Source organism: Saccopteryx bilineata, chromosome 10 (genome assembly GCF_036850765.1).
Source record: "Saccopteryx bilineata isolate mSacBil1 chromosome 10, mSacBil1_pri_phased_curated, whole genome shotgun sequence".
Lineage (NCBI taxonomy): Eukaryota > Metazoa > Chordata > Mammalia > Chiroptera > Emballonuridae > Saccopteryx > Saccopteryx bilineata.
The window spans coordinates 46,438,711-46,460,968 of record NC_089499.1 but is presented as its reverse complement, the minus strand read 5'-3'; the positions used below and the strand labels follow the sequence as shown (position 1 = coordinate 46,460,968).

Below are 22,258 nucleotides of genomic sequence, written 5' to 3'. Positions count from 1 at the left end.
CTACTAAAGAATTGATTCATAAATCTAGCCAACAATCAAGGTTTTAGAGCTGTAGGGATACAACTAGAGTAGGTCTTAGAGAGTTGCCATTCTTATTGGCTATGACACAGATACAGCAAGTGAGGGCCCCAAAGTACCTATCTTTCTGCAGGCACTGCCTTCCTAAACCTCTGGACTCTGCCTGGCCTCTCCTTTCCCCAAGAACTCCTACTTACCACCTTAATTTCCTCCTTGGTTACCCCCAAAGATATTTCCATGGAGCCATAATTCCTCCAACTCACTCACCGGGACTTTACGTTGTGGTGAACATAGCCCTGGCCTTCAGCACTGAACAGGGCCAGAAAGGAGATGTTGGGTATGTCATTAAAGAGGCAGGTGATGGTTCTCCCTCTGCAGCATGTGGGTATCTGACACACAGCAATGTTTCCGGAGGGATAGCTGGCAGAAATGGTTAAGTAGAACTAACAAAGAACTCCCCATGTTCTGTTCTCAGGTGCCCCATGGAAAGCAAGTCTACAAGTTAAAGTGTTAGCGAAATGGTACATCATTCTCAGTAAATGCAGTAAAAAATTTTTAAAAAAGAAAACAAAAATGGTACATGATTACTGGTTTTCAAAGACCCTCACTGCACTTTGCATAAGTAACAACTAAATGACTTGGAACCAACCATGCCTCTGGTGCATTTCTGTATTTTCTATTTCTCACAACCACTCTGTAGTAAATATTACCATCTCCATCTCACAGATGAGTAGGGTTTCCCTGCATCTGACAGGTTTCCTGCAATGCAGAATTTTCATTGCTAAAACCAGGAAAGTCTCAGGTAAACCAAGATGAGTTGGTCACCCTGCAGTTGAGAAATTCAAGGTGCAAAGAAATAGTCTGCCTCACATCACACCACAAGGAAGTGGTAGAGCCGGTATCTCAATTCTGAGGCCAGTAGTATTTATAATGCTGTCAGGCTGCCTCCTTTTTTTTTTTTGTATTTTTCCGAAGTTAGAAGTGGGGAGGCAGTCCGACAGACTCCTGCATGCGCCCAGCCAGGATCCACCTGGCAAGCCCATCAGGGGGTGATGCTCTGCCCATCTGGGGCATTGTTCTGTCTCAGCTGGAGCCATTCTAACATTTGAGGTGGAGGCCATTGAGCCATCCTCAGAGCCCAGGCCAACTTTGCTCCAATGGAGCCCTGGCTGCAGAAGGGGAAGAGAGAAAAAGAGAAGAAGGAGAGAGGGAAGGGTGGAGAAGCAGATGGGCACTTCTCCTGTGTGCCCTGACCGGAAATTGTACCTGGGACTTCCACACACAGGGGTGACGCTCTACCGCAGAGCTAAATGACCAGGGCCCTGCCTCCTCTTCTGACCAACCTAGGAGAGCAGTCAATGTCTACCTGTTCATTTTTACCAAGAGGCCCTAAGAAGCACTGGTTCCAACTAATCCTTTCCCACAAACTGATAAAAAAATTAATTAACAAAAATCATAAAAAGTAACCAAATAGAAATTCTGAAGCTGAAGAGTATAATAAATAAAAATTTAAAAATCACTAGATGGGTTTATCAGTAGATTGACACAATAGAAGAAAGAATCAGTTGACTTGACAATAGAGCAATTGAAATTATTCAGTCTGAGGCATGGGGAAAAAAATGAAGAAAAATAGAGACTGGGAGACCTGTGGGAGACTATCAACTTGGCCAATATATGCATAACAAGAGCCCCAGAAGAAGAAGAGAGAGAGAAGGGGGCAAAAAGAATACTTGAACAAATAATGGATAAAAACTCCCTAAATTTTACAAAAGACATCAATCTACATATTCAAGAAGTTCAACAAATTCCAAGTAGGCTAAATTCAAAGAAAGCCATACTGAGGCCCTGGCTGGTTGACTAGTGGTAGAGCATCAGTCCAGTATGTGGATGTCCCAGGTTTGAGTCCCAGTCAGGGCACACAGGAGAAGCAACCATTTGCTTTTCCACTCCTCCCTCTCCCCCTTATCTCTTTCTCTCTCTTCTCCTCCCACAGCCATAGCTAGATTGGTTTGAGAGCACTGGCCCTGGTGCTGAGGATGGCTCAGTGGAGCTTCCACCTCAGGTGCTAAAAAGACCTTGATTGCAAGCATGGCCCCAGATGGGCAAAGCATCGGCCCCAGGTGGGGTTGCTAGGTGGATCCCCGTTGGGGCACATGTGGGAGTCTGTCTCTCTATCTCCCTTCTTCTCATTTGGAAAAAGAAGAAAAAGAAAAAAAGAAAGCCCCATTGAGACACATTATTATTAAATTGTCAATAGACAAAGACAGAGAGAATCCTAAAAGCAGCAAGAGAAAAGAGACTTGTCATGTACAAGGGATCTTCAATAAGACTAATGGCCAATTTGTCCTCAGAAACCACAGAGACCAAAAGGCACAAGGATGGAATATTTATAAGGTTGAAAGAAAAAAATGTCAACCAAGAATTCTATATTAAGCGAAACTATCATTGAAATATGAAGGTGAAAGTAAGACTTTCCAAACAAACAAAGGCTGAGGAAGGAGGTTCACCTCTACAGGAAATATTAAAAGGAGTCCTTCAGCCCTCACCAGATAGTTCAGTTGGTTAGACTTAGAGCATCATCCCAATGTGCCAAGGTTGTGGGTTTGATCCTTGGTCAGGGCACATACAGAAACAGATGGATGTTTATGTCTATCTCTCTCCCTTCCTCTCTCTCTAAAATCAACAAATAAATTTTTTTAAAAGGATTTCTTCAGGTGAGATGAAAGGATACCTGATAGTAACTCAAAGACATGCAAAGAAAAAAAGACCACCAGTAAAGTAACTATATAAGTAAATATAAAAGCCAGTATTCTAGTATTTTTGTTTATAATTCCTCTTTCTTTCTTATGTGACTTGAAAATATATATATAAAATAATCATTATAAATCTATGTTAATGGCATATGTGTATAAAAAGATGTAATTTCTGATATCAACAACATAAAGGAGGAAAAATAAGCTGTATAGGAGCAGGGTTTTATATACCATTAAGGCTAAGTTCATATTAACTCAAACTAGTTTGTTGTCAGTTGTAATAATCAAATGTATTAGTTTCTTGTGACTGCTGTAATTGAGTCCAAAAACTTGAAATTTATTCTCTCACAGTTCTGAAAATTAACAATGTGTTGACATAGCCATACTTTTGGATGCTCTGGAAAGAATCCTTCCTTGCCTCTTCCTAGTTTCTAGTGATTTTCAGGAATCTTTGGCATTGCTTGGTTTATAGTTGCATAATTATAATTTCTATCTCAGTCATTACATAGCCTTAATTACTGGGTGTGTAACTCTATTTTCTCTTCTTGAATTAGGCCCCATACTAATCCAATATGGCTGCATTTTAACTTAACCCTTTGACTAGTACAAATGCTCATGTATGTCCTTGTGCCTCCTGACCATCCAGAGTACGATCATACATGTACATTTTAAAAAGGCAAATGTATGTTCTTCTTGTTTCCATAAATTGGTTATCAAACAAACATAATTTTAAGTTAACAAAACTGTAATTGGAACTAATTTCATTTTTTGAAAAAAAAAACTCACTCCCAGGGATCAGCGAGCATGAAAAAACACTCATTACTCAAAGGGTTAATAATTACATCTGCAAAGACCCTATTTCTAAATACGGTCACATTCTGAGGTTACATGTAAATATAAATTTTTGTAGACACTAATCAACTGATCATACCAGGGTAACCACGAAGAAAATAACTCAAAAATATGGAGAAAAGAAAATGAGAAGAGAATCAAAATGCCATGCTACAACACCACCAACAACAAATAAACACAAAAGAAGGCAGTATTGGAAGAACCGAGGCACAAAAAAGATATGATATAAAAAAACAAAAAGCAAAGTAGCTTAAGGATTAAGCCCTTTTATATTAACAATTACTTTAAATATAAATTGATCAAATTCTCCGAACAAAGGCAGAAATTGTGAGAATGGGTTAAAAACACAACAACATAATTCACATATGTGTTGTCTGCAAGAGATTCACTTTAGATCAAAGACACAACTAGGTTAAAAGTGAAATGATGAAAAGGGATATTCCATGCAAATAGTAACCAAAAGACATCAAAGTTGGCTATACTAATATCAGATAAAAGACTTTTTTTTTCAGATAAAACAAACTTTTTTTTTCTCTCTCCATTTTTCTGAAGCTGGAAACAGGGAGAGACAGTCAGACAGACTCCCGCATGGGCCCGACCGGGATCCACCCAGCACGCCCACCAGGGGCGATGCTCTGCCCACCAGGGGGCAATGCTCCGCCCATCCTGGGCATCGCCATGTTGCAACCAGAGCCACTCTAGCGCCTAAGGCAGAAGCCACAGAGCCATGCCCAGCACCCGGGCCATCTTTGCTCCAATGGAGCCTTGGCTGCGGGAGGGGAAGAGAGAGACAGAGAGGAAAGCGCGGCGGAGGGGTGGAGAAGCAAATGGGCGCTTCTCCTGTGTGCCCTGGCCGGGAATCGAACCCGGGTCCTCCGCACGCTAGGCCGACGCTCTACCGCTGAGCCAACCGGCCAGGGCAGATAAAACAAACTTTAAGTAAAAATTCTTTTACCAGAGACAAACAAGGACATTATGTATTCAGAAAAAAGTCAATGCCTCAAGAATACATAATGATTATAGACATATGCACACCTAACAACAGAGCCTAAGATATATAAAGCAAAAAATCAATTAAATTAAAAAAATAAATACTTTAAGAGTTGAGGACTTCACTACCTCACTTCCAATAATGGATAGAATAATTAGACAGAAAATCAATAAAGAAATAGAGCACTTGAACAATATTGTTAACCAACTAAACCTTACAGGCATATACAGAATATCCCACCCAACAACAGCAGAATACACATTCTTCTCAAGTTCATGTGGATCATTCTCTGGTGTAGACATTACGTTAGGCCACAAAATGGTCTCAATGAACTTAAAAGATTATACTCGTAAGAGAGTATATTTCAACAGAATGAAACTAGAAGTCACTGGCAGAAGGATATTTGGAAAATTCACAAATAGGTGGAAATAAAACAACACACTTAACCAATGGATAAAGAAGAAATCACCAGGGAAATTGGAAAAATAATGAGATAAACAAAAACAAAAACACAGCATACCAAAACTTATGGGATAAAGTAAAAGTAGTATTCAGAAGGAAATTTATAGCTATAAAAACTGGCATTAAAGAAGAAGAAAGATATCAAATCAATAACCCAAACTTCCACCTCAATAAACTATAAGAAGAAAAAGCAAATTAAAGCTAAAGCTAGCAGAAGGAAGGAAATAAAGATGAGAACAGAGAAAAAACAAAGTAGTCAAAAGAAAAACAATAGAGAGAAAAAAATTAGTTCTTTGAAAAGATTAACACAATTCACAAAACTTTAGTTAGACTAAGTGAGAAAAAAAGAAAAACTCAAATTTCTAAAATTACAAATGAAAGTGAAGACATTACTAATGACCTTACAGAAATGAAAAAAGGTCATAAAAGAATTATTTAAACAGTTGTGTATCTACAAATCAGATAACCTAGTTGAAAAGGACCAATTCCTAGAAACATGGAAAGCAAAATTGCAGGATATATGATCAAAACACAAAAATTAATTTCCCTGATAAATGCAGGATGTCTTTCCACTAATTTCAGTATTTTTTAATTTATTTCAACAATATTTTAGAGTTTTCTGTGAACAGTTTTACACCTTTTTGGTTAAATTCATTCCAAAGCATTCTTTTTGATGCTATTGTAAATTATATAATTTCCTTTGGTTCATTGCTTTTTTATTGTTGTTGTACATACAGCACTTCAGATTATTTGTTGCTAGTATTCAAGGATTAGAAAAATTAATATTATTAGTGGCAATATTCCCCATTGATCTATAGAATCAATGCAGTCCCTATCAAAATTTTATCAATCTTTTTTGCAGAAATAGAAGACTTGATCCTAAAATTCATATAGAATTACAAGGGACCCCATATAACCAAAATAATCTTTAAAAAAATGATGAAGTTGAAGGACTCATATTTCTTGATTTCAATACTTACTATAAAGCCACAATAATCAAAACAGTGTGGTACTGGCATAATAATAAACATATAGATCAATGTAATACAATTGAGAGTAAAAAAAGGAACCAATACATCTACAAACAATTGATTTTCAACAAGGGTCCCAAGACCATTCAAATGGGGAATAGTCTCTTCAACAAACAGTTCTGGAACAATGAAAAAAATGAAATTGGACCCTTATCTCATACCATGCAAAAATGCAAAATTTATCAAAAACCTATATATAAGAGCTATAACTATAAAACTTTTAGAAGAAAACAAAGAAATAAGTAATGGGTTTATACAGATGAAAACCAAAGTACAAAAAAGTAGAAAAATTGCCTTCATCAACATTAAAAACTTCATACACCAAAGGACGCATGCTATCAAGAGTATGGAAAGACATCCACAGTGTAAGGGAAATATTTGCAAATCATATATCTGATACGAGTCTAGTATCCACAATGAATAAAGAACTCTCTCAAAAAATAAAAGACAACAAAGGGGCAAAAGATTTGAATACATATTTCTACAAAAATGTATAAAAGAAGGCACATGCAGATACTTGAAATCATTGGTTATTAGGGAAATGCAAATGAAACCCATAATGATTGACTTTGGGTGATGGGTATACAACATAATGAACAGTTCAAATGCTATAGAAATATTCACCTGAAACCTATGTACTCTTATTGATCAATGTCATCCTGTTAAAGTTAATTTTCTAAATAAAATTTAAAGATTAAAAAAAACACATAATGAGATAGTTCACATCTACTAAAACGGCTGAAATTAAAACCTAAAAAATGTCAATTATAGTCACACATTGCTGATAGGAATATAAAATGGTACAGCCACTACAGAAAACATTCTGGATATTTCTCAATAAATTAAATATAGAATTAACATATGACCCAGTAAAAGTGGTATAATCCATATAATAGAATATTATTTATTTATAAAGAGGAAGAAAATTCTGATGCATGTTACAATATATACAAACCTTGAAAACATTATGTTAAATGAAAGAGGCCAGACACAAAAGGCCACATATTGTAGGATTTCATTGATATGAGATATCCACAACAGGCAAATACATAGAAAGCAAACTAGTGATGCCAGGGCTGGGGGTAAAGGGAAATGGGCAGTGAATGCTTAATGGCTGTAGGGTTTTCTTTTGGGTTGACAAAAAGGTTTCTGAACTTGATAGAGATGGTGGTTGCAAAATACTGTAAATGTACTGAAAGCCACTGAATTATACATGGTAAAAGAATCAATTGTATGTTATGTGAATTTACCCCTCCCCTTTTTTTAAAGGCATGAAGTACTGATGCATACCATAGCTGACCCTTAAACAACATGGGGGTTAGGGGTGCCGACTGCCCATGCAGTGGAAAGTATGTGTATAACTTAAGTTGGTCCTTCACATTTGAGGATTCCCAACCTCTAGCTGACCCTTGAACAATAAGAGTTTGATTGGAAGAGTCAACTGAACTTCGCAGGTTAGTTGAACTTCGGAAAATTAAACTGAGCAGGGCCAATTGAACTGAAAGAATCAATTGAAAAAAATCCACCTGCTATGTTTGAGAGTTAACTGTACAATGTGGAAGAACCTCAAAAACATTATGCTAAGTGAAAGCAGCCAGATACAAAAGGTCGTATATTATATGCTTTTACTTATATGAACTATCTGGCTTGACCTGTGGAGGTGCAGTGGATAGAGTGTTGACCTGGAATGCTGAGGTTGCCAATTTGAAGCTCTGGGCTTGCCTGGTCAAGACACATACAGGAAGCAACTATTATAAGTTGATGCTCCTCCCCAGCAACTCCATCCCTTTTTTCTCTCTTTTTTTTATTTTTATTTATTTATGTATTTATTTTATTTATTCATTTTTAGAGAGGAGAGGGAAAGACAGAGACAGAGACAGAGACAGAGAGAGGAGAGACAGAGAGAGAGAAGGAGTGGAGGAGCTGGAAGCATCAACTCCCATATGTGCCTTGACCAGGCAAGCCCAGAGTTTCGAACCGGCAACCTCAGCATTTCCAGGTCGACACTTTATCCACTGCGCCACCACAGGTCAAGCCAGATAGTTCATAGTCCAAGCCAGAGGCCCCTTCCTCTCTCTTTAAAAAAAAAAAAATTTTTTTTTAATTATAAAAAGAAAAGCCAGAATAGGCAAATACATAGAAGTGAAAGCAGATTAGCAGTCACCAGGGAGGGTGGGGTAAGGAAAATGGGAGAGACTGCTTAATAGGTTTCCTTTTGGGGTGATGAAAAAGTCTGAACTAAATAGTGGCAATAGTTGTATAACCTTGTGAATGCACTTAATGCCATTGCATTATACACTTTAAAATGTTAAAATGGTAAATTTTATGCTATGTGGATTTTACCATATTTTAAAAATTCTTACCTCACACAATGGTCTGATCCCTAAAGGAACAGTGCTGAGCATAGTATTGAACACATAGTGATTAAGGTTTATATCTTTATATCAATGTGGTGAGTTAATATCTTCATATGAATAAAAGCTTAGAGGGAAGTTTGGTGGGGAATCAGAAATTGAGGGAAGAAATCCAGAGACGCTGATAGCCCAAATGCAATGAACACAAGTGGTTCTGGGGTCTGATGCTGACAAGTGCAAACCCATCAGGGCTTGGGGCTTAGGGATCTGAAGGGAAGATATATCATTTCTACCTGATTCTGCATCTCTGTGAGAACAGAATCAACTGCTGAGCCTACTGTTGTGGAAGCCATGAGGCGAGAGAAGTGTTTTTCAAACATTTTCTCTACTCAACAGGGTTCCGATAGCTGCATCATGTGTTTTAACCATTTGAACACAGTAACACAGAACTTCTCCTTCAAGATCATTGGGTCCAACTTCCTCATCTTATAATGGAGGGAAGTGAGGCCTAGAGAGATAAAGTGACTTGTGCGCAGTCACCAAGAAGAACTAGGCCCACAACCCAGACCTCTTGGGACTCTCAAAGAGGAAACGCATTAATTGGCAGGATGTGTTCATTGTTGGGGTATGAGTCAAGCATGCCAGTAGCAAAGGCCTGCACATTTTGGGTGATCCCACCCAGGTTGGGCTTGAACTCTTGAGACAGGTGAGAGAACATGGATCCCAGCAGGCTGCTGCTGGGCCCTGATTGTAAACTAGTCTATCTTCTCGGGTCCCATTGATAGTAACCTGATTCACAGACATAGCTTCATGAGGAGCTCAGGGGGATGATCCTATTCAATGCAGTGTAGAGTCAGTAAAGGGGGGAAGTGGAAGGAGTTTGCTGTGTGCAATATAACAGGGAGCATTAAAAGCAGAGCAGAGCAGAGTGTGATGAATGGACTCATTTACGGTCAGAGCAACAATAGGATTCCTTTGACAGGGTGCTTAAATTCTGAATTCCCAGTTCAGTGGAGAGAATACCAAATGAATTGAGGGGGTAGGGGTACTGCCAAGCAGGCCTGTCTGAGCAGCCTGTTTGACAGCTCAGAGAGCCGCCCTATTCTCCAAAGGTAGAAAACACCGAGTGCCCCTTCCATCCTCTCTATCCTGCTCTCTGCTGGAGAAAACCATCCTGAAAGGCATAAAAATGGTGTCAGAGAGAAGGCCCTAAATGGAGGTGAGGCAGCCCTGAATCCAGGGCTCCGCCACCAAATTCCTTTTGTGACATTGAGTGAGTCACACTACCATTTCTACAATGAAGGGACAAAGATGAATAATGGCTTAGTGTCTCCCTCTTTGACATCTTGTCCAACTCAGACTGCAAACCCTGGAATACATGTTTGCCCCTCTCGGACCTCAGTCTTGTTGCCAAATGGGTTGGGCATCTGTGATCTGGTATAGCTCTAGCACATGTTGGGAGGTGGGTGACAGGACCCCTGCAAGGAACACAGGTCTAAGGTGACTTTCTGATCTGCTGCTTCCTGTCCAGATATTCTCCAAAGGGAGCCCTCTCTGACCTGGACAAACTCTTAAGACCCTGGAGAACCTGTCACCAGGCTTTTTGGCTAAATTAAAAAAAACAAAATAAAAACTCAGAATTTTCCTGGCCCAGAAGTTCTCTGGGGTTGAGTTGCTGGGAATAAGGGGCAGCCCCAAATAAAAGGATATTAAACAAAAGAAGACCCATCATAGAAGGTATAATGCAACTTGATGGTCTTCTTGGCTCCCTTCCACTCCTGAGACTGCCGGCCCAATTGAGCTACGGTGATGAGAGGCTGTTGAGGGGTGAGAGTGGAAGTCTGAACACCTGGAGGGGGCAGGTGATAGGAGCTTGGGGTCTGAGAAACCCCTTTTGGGGTCGGCACTGGAAGGAAGAGCATCTTTGACCTGTAGTTGCGTAAGATCATGGGGTAGAAGACATTCTTCTCTTTCCTTGAGATCCTTTCAGCTTCTCTGCAAGGAAGGAGACCAATATTTCTTCTGGCCACTTGGCTATCACCAAACAGGAAGATTCTCCACAGCCCTTCACCAGCTCCCGAGACTCTCATCTCACTTCCCTGTCCCAAAAGAACCTGTCTTCCCCACCCCCAAAACCTTCATCCTCAAAGTTAATTAGCATTTTTAGGAAGAACTGGGAAGGGACTGGTACAGCTCTGAGACCAGTCTTCTCCACCGTCAGCGTGAGGTGAGGACCCATGGCGTGGTACTGTGTACAGAGGGGTCCTGGGGGAGCTGGAGGCTTTCTGCTCACCTTCCAGTCCTGAGGTTACAGGGAAAGAGAGGTTCTTTCCAGATTTTCACAGTAAGAAGCAAAACCGAGTGGCTTCTTTTTACCCATGTTCATTAGCTGTAGGCCAGGGAGTCCAAGACATATATGGGTTAGATGTGACGAAGTTTTAAGTTCTTTATGACCCACAGTCCAGGACTTCAGAGAAATATATTTAACTTGCTAGGACTTGTGGGATCCATAAAATCATAAATAGCATTAATCATTCATGTCAACATTTTTGTTTGTTTTGAGGGGTGTTTCTTTTTTTATATACAAGAAATTACGTAAAAGAAACATTCAGGGCACAAAGGCTGTATACTATAAAAAGTACCATAATGGAGTATAACCGATGAAGGGGCAAAGAGCAATGCCTTGGGTTCAGACCCACCGAGCTGTGGGACCCATTGCCTCCATTTCATCACCCACAAAATGGGCATAAAGCCCATCCTCCTCATAAGGCCATACAAGAACTGGAAAAGATTGTGAGGAAGGACTGGGGACAGGCCATCACCTTGTCACTGCTGTTAAGGGCATTGGGTGGCTGATACTTCCTGCTACTCAAGTGATTTCCCCTTTATACACACACACAGGCAACTGGCAACTGTGCCCACCTCTCTCACCCACCCCCAACCACTGAGGTGCTCACATATGACGACACATCTTCCGCAGCTTCTCCCGGGCCTCAGGACAGGGGTCGCTGACCTCCACATTTTCAGAGGCAGAAATGCCCATTGCTTGTTGAAGGGGTGACATGATTGTCTCTTCTAAATTTTTTGATTTGCCTGTAGCTGAGATAAAGAGGTTAGGGATGGAGTCAAAATATTTGGGAGAATCATTTATGCTTCCTGGGGACAGGAATCCCTGTTTTATAAGGTTACTTATAAAACCAATGTCATTCTGCAAGTCAACTAAGCATATGTCAGAAACAGACTTGTGCAGAGTGATGAATCCAGCTATGTTCTAGGTGGGGAGAGCGTAGACATGCTGGCCATGGGTGCCTAAGTGATTCCCTTCTGATATTTCTGATTAAAGGAAAAAGTTTCAATTCTGTCTCCATTGTCTTCAACACTTCTCTGATGCTGGCTAATCACAGGCCTTCTGCAGAAAGCAGTGTGAATCCATTGAAAATTGGACTGCATTTTTTTAAATATTGTGGTAAAATGCCCATAAAAATTTACTATCTTAACCATTTTTTTTTTTTGTATTTTTCTAAGGTGAGAAGCAGGGAGGAAGAGAGACAGACTCCTACATGCGCCCAACTGGGATCCATCCAGCAAGCCCACTAGGGGCAATGCTCTTCCCATCTGGGGCATCACTCCATTGCAACTGGAGCCATTCTAGTGCCTGAGGTGGAGGCCATGGAGCCATCCTCAGCACCCAGAGCCAACTTTGCTCCAATGGAGCCTTAGCTGCAGGAGGGGAAGAGAGAGATAAGAGAGAAAGGAAAGGGGGAAGGGTGGAGAAGCAGATGCGCACTTCTTCAGTGTGCCCTGGCCGGGAATCGAACCCAGGACTTCCCCAGGCTGGGCCGATGCTCTACCACTGAGCAAACCAGCCAGAGCTACTATCTCAACCATTGTTAAGTGTATAGTTCAGTTGTGTTAAATACATTCACATTGTTGCACAACCATTACCATTATCGATTTTTATAACTCTTTCATCTCGTAAAATTAAAACTCCATACCCATTAAACAATAAGTCCCACTCCCACTCCTCCAGCCCCCGAAACTACCATTCTACTTTCCGTCTCTATGAATTTGACTACTCACATCTCATGTAAGTGGAATCAGAGTATTTGTATTTTTGTCACTGCCTTACTTCACATAGCATAACGTCTCAAAATTCATCCATATTATAGCAAGTGTCAGAATTTCCTTCCTTTTTAAGAGTGAGTAATATTTCATTGTGTGTGTAGATTGCATTTTCTTTATCCATTCATCCATTAATGGACACTTGTGTTACTTCTATATTTTAGCTATTGTGAAGAATGCTGCTATGAATACAGGTGTGCAAAATCACTTTGAGAACCTGCTTTTAATTACTTTGATATATACCTAGATGTGGCACTGCTGGATCTTACAGTGATTCCATTTTAATTTTTTGAGGAATTGCCACACAGTTTTCCACAGCAGCTGCTCCATTTCACATTCCCATTAGTAGTGCATAAGCATTCCAATAGCCTCTTCAAGTCTTGTTTATTTTTGCTTGTTTTTGTGACAGTACACATCCTACCAGGAAGATTCTCTGCAGCCCCTCCCCAGTTTTGATTTGTACTTCCCTAATGACTAATGATACTGAGCATCTTTTATGTGCTTATTGGACATTTGTGTATCTTCCTTGGAGAAATATCTATTCAAGTTCTTTGCCTGTTTCATTAAGGTTGTTTTTTTATCTTGAGCTTTAGAAGTTTTCTAAAAATTCTGATATCAGAATTCCTTATCAGATATATAATTTATAAATATCTTTTCCTATTCCATATGAACTGCCTTTTTACTATGCAAATAGTGTCATTTGATGTATAAAGTTAAAAAATTTCCATGAAGTTCAATTGGTCTAATTTTTCATGTTGCCTGTGCCTTTGGTGTCCTATCCATAAAATCATTGTCAAATCCAATGTCATAAAGCCTCTCTCCAGTGTTTTCTGCTAACAGTTTTATTGTTTTGGTTCTTACATTTAGGTCGTTGGTCCACTTGAAGTTAATTTTTACATATGGTATTAGGTAAGGATCCAACTTCCTTGTTTTGCAGGTGAATGTCCAGTTTTCCAGCACCATTTGTTGAAAAGACTGTCCTTTCCTCACTGAATGGTCTTGGCACCCTTGTCAAAGATTATGTGATTATATATGCAAGGGTTTACTTTTGGGCTTTTTATTCTACTCCTTTGGTTTATTTATTTGTCTTTATACCAGCACCACACAGTTTTGATTGCTGTAGCTTTGTAGAAAGTTTTGAAATCAGAAACTTAAGCCTTCCAGTTTTGTTTTGTTTTGAAAATATTTTTGTATATTCAGGAGTCCCTTGAGATCTATATGAATTTTAGGATCAGTTTTTCTCTTTCTGAAAAAAATAACATAATTGGAGTTTGGACAGGGATTGCATTGAATCTGTAGATTGCTCTGGGTGGTACTGACAGTTTAACAATAGTAATTTTTCCAATTCATGAACATAGGATATGTTTCCATTTCTGTATGTCTCTTAATTTCTTTCTGCAATGTTTCATAGTTCGCATTGCACAAGTCTTGCTCCTCCTTGGTTAATTCCTAAGTATTATTTTTGCTGCTATTGTAAATGAAACTGTTTTTCTAATTGCCGGTTGTTTATTGCTCATATGTGGAAATACAACTGACTTCTGTGTGTTGACTTTATCCTGCTATTTTGCCAAATTCATTTATTAGTTCTAACAGTTTTGGTGTGCTTTCCAGGGTTTTTACATGTAAGACCATATTATCTGCAAACAAAGATAATTTTATTTCCTCTTTTCCAATTTGGATGCCTTTTATTTCCTTTCTTGTATAATTGTTTTGGCTAGAATTTCCAGTACTATGTTGAATACAGGTGGTAAAAGCAGGCATCCTTACCTTGTTAATAATATTAGAGGAAAAGCTTTCAGTCTCACCACTGAGTATGCTGTTTGCTTTGGGTTTTCCATATGTGACTTATTATGTGGAGGTGGTTTCCTTCTATTCCTAGTTTGTTGAGTGTTTTTTCAATCATGAAAGGGTGTTAAATTTTGTCAAATGACTTTGCATCAAGTGAGATGATAATGTGGGTTTTTCCCTTTCATTCTGTTAACGTGGTGTATTACATTGATTGAGTTTTGGTAAGTTTAAACATCCTTGGTGTCATCGTGTGTAATCCTTTTAATATGCTGCTGAATTCTGTTTGCTGCTATTTTGTTAAGAAAATTTGCATCAGTGTTCATATGGGATATCAGCCTGAAGTTTTTTTTTCTTGTAGTGTTTTTGGTTCCTGTATAGGATAATGGTGGCCTCATAGAATAAGTTGGGAAGTGTTCTCTCCTCGATTTTTTGGAAAAGTCTGAAAATAATCAGCATTAGTTCTTCTTTAAATGTTTGGACCACTGAAGACATCAGGTCCAGAGCTTTTCTCTGTTGGGAGGTTTTTTGATTACTAATCTCCTTACTATTTATAAATCTATTCAAAATTTTTTATTTATCCATGGTTTAGTCTTGGTAGGTTTTGTGTTTCTAAAAATCTTTGCATTTTATGTAAGTTATACAATTTATGGTGTCCACTTGTTCATAGTACTCTCTTGTCCTTTTTATTTCTATAGAATTAGTAGTAGTGGTCCACTTTCAATTTACTTTAGTAATCTGAGTCTTTTTTCTTAGTTGATCTAGCTAAAAGTTTGTCAAATGTGTTGATGTTTTTAATAGTTTCACTGCTTTTCTGTATTGTTTTCTCTATTTCCTTTATCTCTGTTCTAATCCTTATTATTTCCTTCCTTCTCTAGCTTTGAGTTTAGTTTCTTCTTCTTTTTCTAGTTCCTTAAGCTGTAAAGTTAGATGGTTGGAGCTCTTTCTTGTCTTTTATTTTTTACAGAGACAGAGAGAGAGTCAGAGAGATGGACAGATAGGGACAGTCAGGAAGGGAGAGAGATGAGAAGCATCAATTCTTAGTTGTAGCTCCTTAGTTCTTCAGTGATTGCTTTCTCATATGTGCCTTGACCAGGGGGCTATAAAAGAGTGAGTTATCCCTTGCTCAAGCCAGTGACCTTGGGCTTCAAGCCAGCGACCTCTGGGCTCACATCTATGATCCACACTCAAGCAGCAACCCCGTGCGCAAGCTGACTCACGTTCAAGCTGGCGACCTCGAAGTTTCAATCCTGGGTCCTCTGCATCCCAGTCCAATGCTCTATTGACTGCGCCACCACCTGGTCAGGCTCTTTCTTGTCTTTTAATGTAAGCATTTATAACTATAAATTTCCCCTTAGTGTCACTTTTGCTGCATCCCTTGTTTTGGTATGTTGTGTGCTCATTTTCATTCATAGATAAGTATTTTCTAATTTTATTTTGTGAGTTCTTTGATTTGTTGGGTAAGAGTGTGTTATTTAATTTCCACAATTTTGTAAATTTTCCAGTTTTTCTTCTGTTAATGATTTCTAACTTCATCCTATTGTGGTTGGAGAAGATACTTCATAGGACAGCTATCTTTTTTAATCTATTGAGAATTAATTTGTGACCTAACATATGGCCTACTCCTAAAAATGTCCCATGTGTACTTGAGAAAAATGTGTATTCTGTTTTTGTTCTGTATATCTATTAGAACTAGTTGGGTTTGTTGTGTTAAGTTCTCTGTCCTTATTTATCTTCTGATTGTTTTTTTTTCTATTATAGTGAGTGAGGTATTGAAGTGTCCAACTATCACTGTTGAACTGTCTATTTCTGTCTTTAATCTTTCAGTTTTTGCTTCAAATATTTTGATGGTCACTAAGTACACAAATGTTTATAATTGTATTGTCTTGCTGTATTGAAACTTTTATTAATATATAGTGTCTATAATATATATTTGTCTCTTGTAAACTTTTTTGACTTAAGGTTCATTTTGTCTGATAATAATATAGCCACTCCTGCTGACTTCTGGTAACTATTTGCATAAAATATCGTTTTCCATCATTTCACTTTCCATTCGTCTTTGAATCTCAAGCAAGGCTCTCGTAGACAGCAAGCATATTGTTGAATTATGTGTTCGTATCCACTCTGCCAATCTCTGTCTTTTGATTAGAGAGTTTACTATTTTTACATTTAAAGTAATTACTGATAAGGGACTTAACTGCTATATTGTATTTTTTGTTTTCTATATGCCTTATAGCTTTCTGTCCCTCATATCCTGTATTATTGTCTTCTTTGTGTTTAGCCAATATTTAAAGATTTTGAAATGTTTAAATTCCTTTCTCATTTCCTTTTTTTTGTACATTCTGTAGCTATTTTCTTTGTGTTTACCATGGGAATTACATTTAATATCTTAAAAGTTATAACACTTTAATTTGAATTTTTACCAGCTTAATTTTAACAACATACAAAAACTCTCCTCCTTTACAGCCTTGTCTCTACACCTTTCAGTTGTTGATGGCACAGAGTTATATCTTTATGTATTATGTGCCCCAGAACATAAGGCAGCAATTCTTTTAAATGTACCTGTATTAGTCTTTTAAATTATATAGAAAACAAGTTACAAACCAAAGTTACAGTAATAGCTTTTACACTAATAGTATTTTTAAAAATGTATGTCTTTTAAATCACATAGAAAAAATTCAGTTACAAACCTTTGTTACCATACTACTAGTTTTTATATTCGCCATGTTTTTACTTTCACTGAATTGTTTATTTCTCCACTTGGCTTTGCAGTACTGGCTAGTGTACTTTCACTTCATCTTGCAGAACTTGAGTGTTTCCTGCAGGGTTGGTTAGTCTAGTGATCACAAACTCCCTCATGTTTTGTATTAAACCAGGAATGTTTTAATATCTCACTCACTTTTTTATATTATTTTTTAATTTTTATCTAGAAGATTAAATTTGGCCCTGGCTGGTTGGTTCAGTGGTAAAGCATCCACCGGTGTGTGGATGTTCATCTAGGATTCAATTCCTGGTCAGGGCACACAGGAGAAGCGCCCATCTGCTTCTCCATCTCTCCCCCTCTTTCTTCTCTCTATTACCCCTCTTCTCTCTCTCCCTCCCTTCTTATCCTGTAGCCATGGCTCAATTGGAGCAAGTTGGCCTGGAGCACTGAGGATGGCTCCATGGCCTCCACCTCGGGCGCTAATAAGAGCTCTCAGTTGCTGAGCAATGGAGCAACACCCCAGATGGGGAGATCACCGCTCCTTAGTGGGCTTGCTGTGTGGATCCCGGTCAGAGCACATGCAGGAGTCTGTCTCTGCCTCCCCTCCTCTCACTGAATAAAAAAAAAATTAATTTAACAGGGTGACATTGATCAATAAGAGTACATAGATTTCAGGTAAATATTTCTATAGTATTTGAATTGTTGATTATACTGTATACCCATCACCCAAAGTCAAATCATTTTCTATCACCTTATATTTGTGCTTTTTCTCCCTATTCCTTCCCCCACATTCCCCTTCCCCACATCCCTCTCCCCCTGGTAAGCACTTCACTTTTATCTATGTTCATGAATCTGTTTTATATCCCCCTATGTGTGAAATCATACAGTCCTTAGTTTTTTCTGATTTACTTATTTCGCTCAGTATAATGTTCTCAAGGTCCATCCATGTTGTAGTAAATGTCACTATGTCATCATTTCTTATGGATAAGTAGTATTCCATTGTATGTATGTACCACATCTTGCAGAACTCTATTAAGGGGCACTTTGGTTGTTTCCATGTCCTGGCCACTGTGAATAATGCTGCAATGAACATGGGGGTGTGGGTGTCTTTACGTACCAGTGTTTTCAAGTTTTGGGGGTATATACCCAGTGGAGGGATTACTGGGTCATATGTTAGTTCTATTCTTAAGTTTTTGAGGAACCACCATACTTTTTCACTCACTTTTGAAAAACAGTTTTGCTGGATATAAAATTCTTATTTGAAAATTCTTTTCCTTTAGTGCTCTGAATATACTGGCTCAGGACCTGTGACCTCTAAAATCTCTGATGAGAAATCTGTTGATAATCTTATTGAGGATTACTTGTATGTAGTGATTTGCTTTCTCTTGCTGCTTTCAAGATTCTCTGTCTTTGACTTTTGCAAGTTTGATTATAATGTGTCTTGGTGTGGGCTGCTTTGAGTACCTCTTACATGGAGTCTGTCAAGCTTCTCTGGTGGATATATTCAGGTCTTTCATCAAATTTGGAGATTTTTCAGCCATTATTTCTTCAAATGTTTTCTCTATCCCTTTATCTCTCTCTCTTCTCCTTCTGGGACTCTCATATTATGTATGTTGTTTCATTTGATGATGTCCCTTAGGCTCTGTTCTTTTCAATCTTTTCTTTCTGTTCTTCAGATTAAATAATTTCCATTGCCCTGTCTTCGTTTGCTGAATCTTTCTTCTGCCTACTCAAAACTGTAGATGATAATGTTTTGTGATTGTTGCACTTCTTTTTATAGTTATCTTCTGTGACAAGTGGTATGAGGATATGATGACATAAAATTGTGGAGATGATCCTCCATGACTAAAGTTCCATGACTAGAGGCAGCTATTCAGGTCCTGCCTGCTTCTGAGTTTCTACTGTCTACCCAGATGCAGCCACATGCTCTCCCTGGATACATGCAGGCTCAACTTCACTTTGGTCTAAAGAATAAATCTGGCTTCATGTCAGGAGCATTTCTTGGGCTCCAACTGAGCCCTGAGGGCCTCAGAAGGATTTTTTCACATTGTTAGCCAAGCTTTGGGGTTTCTGGCTAATGCTTAAGTACCATCACTGGTATCTGCTAACCTGAATGGTTCCTTGTCCCTTCCCCAACTCCTCCTAACAGAGACTTGACCCTTAGGTCCAATTACCAACTGGCTAACTCCCAGGACATCTGCTGGCCTGAGTATCCATGGCTGGCCTACATCTTGTTGCCTTGAGTCCTCAAGGGTGACAGCCTCTTGTTCCATTGTTGACAGACTTCTCTCAGTTCTCTTATTATAAAGTTGGGCTACTTACCAGAAAGAGCTATTATCTTCTGGGCAGGCCCAACTCCTAGAGCCTGTCTGCTCCAAGTCTGTCTGGCCCTACAACTGCAAAGGGGGCTGGCTGGTGAGGTGTGATAGCATATGAGCTTGGGACAGATAGGGTAGGTCCCAAACCTAAATGACTTAAAGCCAGGATCACTCTACAATATATTTTTCAAACTGGAAAATACACTGTTTTTATACTGAAAGTGGGCATAATTCATAGTTATATCAGGGCAATAAACATAAACTGGGACATTCCTGGTTAATATAGGATGCATGATTACTTATAAACTAGCAGGAAAGGTTTATCATCCAGTCTAGCATGCATATGTGGGAAAAATTCCAAAACGTATCAATACTCCATAAGAAATGCAGCATCATTGAACATATGTTCTAGTGAGAATGATGAAATATCAAGACAAATTGCATCTTGGTGGGGTAGTAGAGAAAAATAGCCATATGGGCAAAGAGACAAACATAATTAACTTTTGCTTATGAACAACCTTACTCAAAGCATTACACTAGAGGTCATTAGGAAGAAAAATCATAAAATCATTATGTGTCTTGAGGATACTTTGTTTTCCCTTAAAGTGACTGTATCAGTTTAGGGCCAGTTCAGGAGGAAATATGATAAGAATGGAGTACATGAAGTGGGGCACTAGAGGTGATATTGTGGGCTGCTGAATGACAGTGAGAGGAAACATTATCAATAGCGGTAAAGGAACCAGGGAAATGAGATGGCTGAATCTACTCTGTGCAGGGAAGCTGAAGGTATCAGCTCCGTTCAGGAAGACACTCTTTGTCTTAGAGTATACATATGTACCCCTGGCATTTAGAACAATGATTGACAACTAGCAACTGTTTACTAAATATCTGCTCATTAACTGAAAGGATATAGAATCAGCTTGATATGAAGAGTGAGGCCTGGAGGAGGAAAATCATGCAGCCAGCCAGGGGAAGGAGCAGGAATAAAATCCAAACTTCTCAACTTCCAGCCTTACCTCCAGTTTCTGTGGGAATCAATTGGACAGTCTTGAAGCATTCCTACCTTATGCCAATTCTCCCACCACCTCCTTTAAATGTAGGACTCCCACACCAACCCTATTGCACCACTCTGCCATCAGAGGAGGGAGGTGGCCTTGAAGTTCTCTGGGGCCTTACCCTGCCTTCTCCAGCCCTGACTCATCTCTGCTCTGAGTGCCTGCACAGCTGTTGCTATACTGTTTGGCCTCATCTGCCACCCATTCTTTCCCTTAAGCCTTTCTTTCTTATGTACATCTTCCTCAATAGAATAGGAGTGCCCTCTATGTCTTCTTTGTTTCCTGCCCACATGAACTGGCCCAGTTTAGGACACACTGTTAGGTTTTGTATCCAAATACCTCTTTCCAGAGAGGAGTTCCCCCACTTTACACTTACAAATTGCTTTGTAAGAACAACACGGATCTCTCTGACCAGAGGGGGTCAGGTTAGGATACTCAGGGATGAACAATATGAGTTTGAGAGAAGTGTTGTCCCAGGTGAGAAGAACCACATGACCAGGAATGGCAGGCATATAAACATTCAAACAGTAAGACTGCACTTTGGAGTAATAAGTTGAAATGTGTCAACTTTATGGGAAAGAATATGTGTCAAGAGCTTCTGGATATCCAGGACAGCTGGATATCCTTCCTATCAGAAAACGAAATCAAACTGTGCTATTGATCAATCAGGGAATCTTCTATTCCCCCACCACTCCCATCACAGATGGGCTAAGAGATCCTGCTGGGAACCACTGTTACCTGCTTTCTTCTTGATGTCCTTTCCAGTTGAGAGGGAAAAGCTCAGACAGTTTGTAGAGGCCTCATAGGTAAGCTGATAAGGTGAGTTCACTCCCACAGCTGATATGCCTGTGAAGGAATCTGGAATGGAAAAGAGAGGATTCTTCCTTCATTTTTTCAATTTTATTTTTTTAACCAGAAATAAAATACGGACTTTTTGCTCTATCAGTATGATAGAGCAGATATTCTAAAGTTCCCTGTTGTGCAAAACAACCATCCCTTGAAATAAAAAGGTTTTTCAATGAACAAGCAAGCTCTGAGTTATTAAGAGAAATTAAGGTTCCTTTCTATAGTCCCTCCTGCCTACTCCTCCAGTATCTCTCAAGAGTGAAATGACCAGAGCAGGCTGGATGAAACAGAAGATTGAATCAGCGATTTAGAGGACAAGATAAACGAAAGCACAAAAGCAGAACATTAAAAAGAAAAGAGGATCAAAAAGTCTGAGGAAACACTAAGAGAGCTCTGTGACAACATGAAGAGAAAAAACATCTACATAATAGGGGTTTCTGAAGGAGAAGAAAAAGAACAAGGGATAGAGAACCTGATTGAAGAAATCATAGCTGAAAACTTTCCTAAATTTATGAAGGAAAAAGTCACACAAGAAGCACAGAGAGTCCCATTAAAGAGGAACCCAAAGAGACCTACACCAAGACATATTATAATGAAAATACCAAAGCTAAGAGATAAAGAAAGAATACTATAAGCAGCAAGAGAAAAGCAGTCAATCACCTAACAAGAAGCCCCCAGAATGATAACATCAGACTTTTCAACAGAAACACTTGAGGCCAGAAGGGAATGGCAAGGAATATTCAAAGTAATGTAGAACAAGAGCCTACAACCAAGACTTCTTTATCCAGCAAGGCTGTCATTTAAAATTGAAGGAGAAATAAAATGCTTCCCAGACAAAAAAAAAAAACAAAAACAAACCAAACCAACTCAAGAAATTTATTACAACCAAACCAATGCTGCAAGAAATGTTAAGGGGCCTGTTGTAAACAGAACAAAGGGGGGGGGGGAAATCTAGTAAAAGAGGAAA

The 22,258-nt window shown here is 39.0% G+C and overlaps 1 protein-coding gene across 1 annotated transcript in view; it reads right to left on the bottom strand.

Moving 5' to 3' along the window:
• Nucleotides 1-22,258, bottom strand: part of C10H3orf20 (chromosome 10 C3orf20 homolog) — a 112,251-nt gene that overhangs the window by 68,207 nt on the left and 21,786 nt on the right. Inside the window, 5 exon segments of the mRNA XM_066245138.1 lie at nucleotides 286-438; nucleotides 4,823-4,827; nucleotides 10,177-10,456; nucleotides 11,419-11,554; nucleotides 21,184-21,303. Coding sequence (XP_066101235.1) covers nucleotides 286-438; nucleotides 4,823-4,827; nucleotides 10,177-10,456; nucleotides 11,419-11,554; nucleotides 21,184-21,303 — 694 coding nt within the window.